Consider the following 8,200-nt stretch of genomic DNA (forward strand, 5'->3'; position numbering starts at 1 on the left):
CCAGGCTGCTTTCCGTAGTGGCCAAAAGGACGGGCCCAACACAGATTCTTATGCTCACCTCTGGGGCAATCCAGCATCAGAATGTGACAAATCTGTGTCATGCAAACATCTTTTTTAATAGCATTTATCTTCATATTTAACAAGAAAGATCTCGTTTGTGAAATAAACACATTTAAAGAGCAAAAGAAAGTGTATGAAAGTAAAACAAGGGGCTTGTGGAAAAGGAGGAAATCCCTGAATGCTCTTAAACTGTGTCGGATGCTGCCTCCTGAATGCTAAGCAGACCCCATTCAATCAATGATGAGAAGGAAAAAGGAGAACTCGCCTCTCCGGACGAACTGACTTCAAATGATGAGAGAGAAGGGAATGAAAGTGATTTACAGGATTAATTCAAATCCAGCCGAATCTCTTTGCATATAAGCAAAGGGCTTCAAAAGAGCAAATCATTTAGAAATTAATGAATCCCGTAAGGAAATGCGAGTTTAGAGAAATGGCACGCTTTGCTGTCAGCGATTAAGAACAATCTATCAATCATCATAAAGAGGTTGCATAGTACAGCAATAAGCCACGTGTTACAGTTGTACCACTTGTTCATGTGGCATTTTTCTCTAAAACCCATTGACCATGGTAAAAAATCATATCCTCTCATGGTTTATTTCTATTGTATATTATAGTAATAATACAATATACTATTTATTATTTACATTTATGATTTTTGTTACATAAATGTATTTTAATATTTTTTAAATTGAGTCACAAGTTTTTAAACATTTTGGAATGAGAAATATCACAACATTTATATTTTAATACTATATAAATAGAAACTGTACTATACTAAATAACACTTAAGAAAATACATCAAAAATAGGCTACATAAATGCATACATTTTTCTAAAATGTATATAATATAAACATTTATACAAATAACATCATCTCATCAAAATTCAGTCAAAACCATCCGTTTCATAAATCACCTTTATTATTTATTATTATTATTTACTTCTTTCCAAACTACTAAATAAATGAAAACTTTAGAACCTGAAGTGCGTTTATTCAAGAAGGGTTCTGTGTATCGTCTTCTCTGTAATGGCCATAAACCAAAGCAATGCACAGGTGACTAAATCTCGAATCAATGAGGTCAATACAGGTTCACATGACACGTAGAAGACATTTTAACAACCCTGCTGTCAACATGTAAGAAGAAATGCATTTAGGTGAAAACAGGAATCCCACAGCATCCCTGAGAGGAAGCACTGCCCCAGTCCTGGCCTTACTAGGGGTAAAGTGATCTAGATGTCACACAACATCAAGTGCATGAGAAAGTGTGGCAGCTAGTCTTAGCAAGATATGTTAAAGCAGTGAATTTGGTGTGGTTGCCTTGACAGCAGCAGTCAGGCGAGGATACGAACGCTGTATCGCATCCCTGACAGCTTAGATAACAGCTAATGGCCTCTCAGGTCCACTTTCAGTTCATTTTCCCCACGGACAGAGCGGAGAAAATCTGTCGAGACACGTACATGTGTGCAAGTGTCTGGAACGAAAGATATAAAAAACTCGTCCAATCTGTTCCAACTGGACTAGAAGGAAAAACTGACTGTCTGTTAAAGCAATAGTTCACCCAAAATGTAGATTTTTTTATCATTTATTGACCCTCTTGTCTTTTCAGGTTGCTATTATTTCAGTAAAACTCAGCTTACAGTTTATAGTAACCACACTGGACATCTTTAAAAGGGCAAAAAGGCACAATAAAAGTAAAATATGACATCTACCAAGGCTTCTGACGTCATACAATGGATTGACCAGCCAAAAAAATGAAATCAAATGTTTCACCAGCATCACTGACAATGGATCTTGGATGCAACATGTAGGAAACATTGAACATTGACAGTGAAAAACATCTTAAATTTCAGTCTATTGCTCACAAAATCTATTATATGACTTCAGAAGACTTGGAATATAGTGCACAAGTCATACAGACCATTTTTATGATGCTTTTATGGTGCATTTTAGACCTTTTTAGAGTTTGTCAGACATTGGCAATTTGTCATTTACTTGCACTTTCAACATGACGGCGAGTAAATAATGCAAATGTATCATTTTTTGCACACTTTTAAAATTAAAGTCCTACACATCAGCTAATCAGAACAAACTTATATCAGCCGATGCCAGTAATGATAAAATGCCAAATATTGCCATTGGCAATATATCAGTAGACCACTACTAAATTTGCAAATCGTCATGATCTTGCACTGTATGAAAAGATTATTTTTCTACTTTTTGCTTCTCGCAGGACAACAAATGTTGCAAATGTTCACTTTTGGGTGAACGATCACATTAACATCTAACAGTTTGAAAGTAGTGAATACATTATTACACATTGTCTGCATACACACCCATGGCAAAAACATGATACGTATAATTTGGGCTACAGCGAAATTACAACATAATAACACCCCAGCACCTCTGTGTGCCATGTTTACAGCACATAGTCTCTCCTAACAGTTTTAACATCAGGGTCAGGGTGAGAAGAGATCACAGAAGTATCTTTACAGAGGAAGAATGAGCAGTGGGATACAGGAAACTCCAAGCATCATTCAGCCGTGATGAAAACGGCTTGATGAGAAACAACTCTGTGGGTATGAGGAACACGGAAGAACTGGCAAAAGCTCGGCATCCCATGTCTAAACATATGTTTGGCTTGTTAGGATGCTGCCACTGTGGGTTTAAAGGGAGCCCAGGGTATACAGCTGGATTTGTCATCCTCAAACACACTCTCAGACACAGTGCAGACGACAGAAGGAAAACAGTTCAAGCGGCCCAGGATGTAAGGATAATGTGAATTTGGGGAGATTTGTCCAACAATAACAAATGGTGGCGCAATTGGAAGAAATAGGATTTAGAAAAGAACTGTTAATCTCAACTTACAAATTCTATCAATACAGTGAAAGTACATGAGACACAGTAATGCTCCAAAATGAATATATGCCTAAATGAATCATAGAAGTGATTTAAAAGACTTTACTGAAAAGACTCCTTTAAAAGATATAATTTAGTCAATGAGTTGACAAATCATCGAGATTTTGTGATCTCAAATCACCCGATTCAAATAATTAATTGAAAGGAAATTAACCATGAACCATGGGCAGATATTTAGTGAATAACAACTTAAATTATAAAGACATACTGTAAATAATGAATAAATAATTAGCATAAATATAATAATTAATATAAATAAAAATAAGCTAATTAAGTCAACTGAAACGATTTTCAGTTGTTTCACATTACAAAAGAAAGACATGAGGGTGATTAAATGACATCTGTATTTTCATTTTTGGGTGAACTAGTCCTTTAACAGATGTCAGTGAAAGCCGTATCTGTAGCGCCGTCTGAGCCAGACACCAGCAGCCTTCCTTCCTGCCAAGAGCACAGATAACGAACGTCCTTCTCTTCACATCCACTTCTCCCTCACGCATGATCCCCATTCACACATGCATTAATGAGGCGTTCAGCGGCACACTTAATTACATCCACATTCCAGCCACCGACTGCATATTAATCTCCCTGCTTGTGTGCACCGTGAAAGGAAGGTCAAAGGTCAGAAAGATTATGAGGTCGGGAGGAGTGTGTCTAGTTTAGGATCAATAACAGGATTTGTGGAAAGAACCAGGCTTCAGTTTCAAAGGGTGGGGGATTGTGGTTTTCAGAAAGGATCTGGTCTTTGCAAGAGAGACTGTTCTGATTTGCCTGTCTGATTATTTCCACAACTGCATCATAAGAGGTGTGAAAAGACGTACAAGGTGTTTTGATGACATCTCAACAGCTTCTGGTTTATACAGTTAGACGGCATTTAGAATTTGGCAGAAATAAAAATAGATACACATGCAATAAGATTTAGTAGGGACGCACAGGTTAAAACAAAAAAAAAATTTTTTTAGATTATACCAAATAAGCAATAAACTATATAAATATATAGTACTTTGTATAATATAGTAAAATAATTACAAAACATTACATGCATTTCCTTAATATCTTCATTTGAAATCGATCCCTTAAACAACTGGGTTTCTGATACCTGACTGGATTCATACTTTCATGCATATTAAAAGTTCATAAATGCACGGTTATTGTGCAACTCAATTTTCACATAATAATAAAGAAGAAATTGCATACAGTATATGATATTCCAGACCAGTTTATAAGAGGCTTTGAAGCTAATTAGTTGTCAGGGAGTTTTGATACATTTTTAGGACATTGCTTACTGGCCACAAAAAAAAAAGACCAGTCTATGATTTTCTGCTCTCTAGATATTCAGAAAAACCTATATGAAAATCCCAGAACATTGGAAGGACACAACTTGGAGCAAAAGTGTTCCAGTACATAATCATGTGCACTTTAATATCTATGCATTATACATGCGTTAGTATGTAGTATATGTTTGTTATTTCCTCATCTGGAGCCTGAATCATGACAGAAACGGCATATTACCTGGCCTCCCAGTGGGTCCTTCTAAATCACTGTGTCAGCTCTTCTGGGGGCGTGGCCTGTGAATGAAGAGGCCCCACCCCCTCAGATCCCTCAGCTCCGGTCATTCCAGAATATTTTCTATAATGAAAGAATGGCCAGCTGTTCTTCCACAACAACCTGCTAATCCCACAGGGCATCGCACAGGGTGGTCACTTCCACACAGCATTAACCCCCCTCGCCCGCTCCACTGTCCCTGGGGGATCGAATACTATAGGAAACAAGTTCAGCACGACAGCTAGCCCCGGGCCCAACACACACCTTCATGAAAACACACACCAGAACATCCCAGTCAAAGCTCTTCTGGGTTCACTGAGCATTCAAGAGCACTTCAGACAGCACCCCTCTGGTGGCTCTGTTCCAAATCATTCATGATGGGCTGTGTTTGCTTTTTATTGGGTTTTATTTAAAAAAAAAACAAAAAAAAAAAAAAAGTGAGAATTTCAAAAGGGAAAAGTGGATATTTATTATTATTTAAATCAAGTGATTTAAAACACTGCATAAAGAAAATTTAGCAAATTTTTATAACATTTCCACACAAAATTTAAGAAAAAGCACACTAATACAAATCAAGCTGCCTGGACTTTTTATAACAAATAATTCATAATGTATAGATAGTTTTACAGTTATGACACATTACTGTGATGAGAATTTAAAGAGGGGGAATGTAGATATTATTATTATTATTATTATTCACAAATATAATGCAATTTAACTGCAGCAAATAAGAATTTATGCATTTAAATGTGCCCTTGTATATAATATTTACTCAAACAAACAAACAAACGTGACTAAAAGAAAATTTATTAAAAAATATGCTGAATTTTCATGATGCAAAATCTTAAATTTCTTAAACTTTTAGCCTTCTTTCTTATTTAAATTTTGGGGTGAATTATGATCCAGAGATGCTCTTGCTGTGAAAACTCAGTTGATATAATTTTTAGTTTAAATTAGATTTGAGTCGAATATGGCGTACATTGTCGCCTGACACGAAACACTATCAGCTTCAGCAATGGGGTGTGTTTTTTTTACTCAAATGAGTGGGCAGAGGGGTTTTTTTTCTTTGCATTTCTAATAATTGTTAGAACAAGGCAGACTGATTCATAGAAAATATCCAGAGGAGCTTAAATAGTTTCAAAAGTTAGTCATATTCCACCCCTCGATCTATTTCAGGTTCGCAGTTAATCACATTTGTCTTGCGAAATGAAGACAGCTAAGGATGAAATGCACAAAAAAAAAGGTTCCTACAAAAATGTGGGTATTTCCACCCATTCAGCGTCTGTGTCCGTTTCCTCAAATGCCACGGCTGTCAGAAAAAAAACATTAGGGCAAAAAAGATGATCTCTTCTTAGTTCCTGTTAGCAGGTGAAAAACTTTAAAGGAGGGCCATTGAGACTCTTATATGAACTGGATTTTCAGATGTTGCCTTGATTTAATTAGCTGTAATTAATCCAATTGAGGGCTAATTGGCGTCTTATTGCAGGGACTGTGGGAGTTCATTCATATTTCATCTGTGGCTGAGAGTCATTTTTTCACTACTTTACATACGAGCACCACTCGCCAGCTTCCAATTAAACACTACAACATGGATTTTTTTTTCTGGAAAAAGATCAAACGCTAAAAATACAAAGCCACTGGATATAAAACCTAAAATCCCTGTTGGGGTGTGAGTCCCACTTTAAAGTAACAGACAAAAGATGACAAGATGACAAAATCCTCAGAGAAATCACCTTAACTCAAGACAAGATCCCTGAAGAGAAAGCATTTGGTTTCACTTAAACAAGCATTCTTTCTCCCACAGATTTGGTTCTGGTTTGGTTACAATCTCTGAGCTCTGAATACATTTATCACACTGATGAATTCCCTCATCCAGCTGGCAAACAACCAACAGGAAACGCTGAGTTCACAGCCTTGTGACTACCTACACTTGATAACCAACCACCAAACCGACATATCACAGAAGAAATCAAATCAGCATTATCAAGAAAATCAAAATGGCATGAAATGACCAGGTAGGTCTGTCGCTGTCGAATCATTTTAACGCTTCTCTGGAGTTCAGAAAACTTTGTGACCTTCACAACTGCAAAATAGAGACAGATAATCGGTATGACAAATACTACTATAAATATTTGAACAATATCAGTAAATCTTCAGTCTACTGATACAATGCAGAAACTTGATTCCCAATGCAATTTAAGTTCAACCATTTAAGATATATGCCAAAATAATCAAATTTAATATTTTAAATTAAATGAAATAAATGCAAATATAACTAAATAAAACAATGAAAATAAATGTGCATCCATTTTGACAACAAATCAAATGAGTAATAAATATTTATAAAGCATTTTGTATTGCAATATTACTGAGGAAAAATTTATTAGATGTATAGCCTAACTAATTATTTTTTTTTGCATATCAGTTTTAATTCAAACACTTCATATAATAACTGTTTGTGTGTGTGTGTGTGTGTGCATGCATTTTTTTTTTTTTTTTTTTATTTATAATAATATAAATATATATAATCTAGTTTTCACAAATCAACGGATTGAAGACAGGAACATGCATCCATTTGAACTGTTCACTGTATAATTATATCATCCACCAGATGACATAAATCTCGATTTGACAATGGTGCAAAACCTCACTTGACCTAATCTAACCAAATGTCACCAATCCAGTATAAGAGCATGCATTACTTTCAATTTCAACTCAAATATGCAAGATAAAACGTTCATGAAACTCAGATCATGCTGGCGTACTACACAACACAATTCATTTCACATATGCGGATGAATTACAACACAGCTCACAAAACACATTCTCCGCTCTTCATTTATTTTGCAGCGACTAAATGACTTCCTAGCATTGATTCTCACAGTTGTATTGCACTTTTGGCAAAACAACACTGAGGTCTCAAAAAGACCAGTAATGGGTGAAACCCAGTGGAGGAAATGCACTAAGTTATACAGTACGTGAATATGATCAAATATAAACATTTCCACTCAGTAACACACCGTATGTATAACAAAAACATCTCAGTCACCCAAACAAAGTCACGAAACACTAGTTTCTGTTCCAAACAGGTTTAAACAAACCAAGCAGGTTTGATTATAGAAACAACAAAAAAACAAACAGTCTCTGAAAGCCGTAGCGGTGTGTGGTAACGTTACAACGCTGATTCAATAGTAACAGAGTCGCGTCAAGAAATAAACAGCAAACTTACCGACTCCGTATTTCTCGTGTTCCGTAGGAATCCACATATTCAGGGTGTATGTTGTGAGAAAAGCGTACAAAACAGCGCGGTGTGCAGTATTGATGTTAAATCACTCATTTGTCCAGATTCACATCATCCTCTCGCACAGTCATTGTTCAGAGCGCTCGAGCGAACTGCGCTGTATGAGACGAGACACGGTGGCGCGCGTCTGATAACCAGTGCGCGACCACGATGTAGCTGCTGAGTTGCATGATGGGAAATGTAGTTTCGTGGCGTGCGCGAAACAGAGCAACGATAGTGATTAGACCTGAAAGATTTAATAATAATAGTAAAAAATTATAATAAAGTGTAAAATTAAGATTTTTATTGAAGATTTTTATTGAATTTTTATTTTAATAATTTCTTTAATTTGACTGTTGAAAATGTATTTATTTGTTCATTTATTTTTTTATAACATGACAT

The 8,200-nt window shown here is 35.9% G+C and overlaps 1 protein-coding gene across 3 annotated transcripts in view; it reads right to left on the reverse strand.

Moving 5' to 3' along the window:
* The window catches only part of LOC113060228 (dedicator of cytokinesis protein 4-like), a 90,506-nt gene extending 82,577 nt beyond the window's left edge, over positions 1–7,929 (reverse strand). For all 3 annotated transcript variants that reach the window (XM_026229161.1, XM_026229145.1, XM_026229153.1), the window contains exon 1: positions 7,748–7,929. In XM_026229161.1, the coding sequence (XP_026084946.1) occupies positions 7,748–7,784 (37 nt within the window). In that variant the 5' untranslated portion in view covers positions 7,785–7,929. The remainder of the gene's footprint in view (positions 1–7,747) is intronic.
* Between the last annotated feature and the right edge of the window lie 271 nt (positions 7,930–8,200).

This window comes from Carassius auratus, chromosome 4 (genome assembly GCF_003368295.1).
Source record: "Carassius auratus strain Wakin chromosome 4, ASM336829v1, whole genome shotgun sequence".
Lineage (NCBI taxonomy): Eukaryota > Metazoa > Chordata > Actinopteri > Cypriniformes > Cyprinidae > Carassius > Carassius auratus.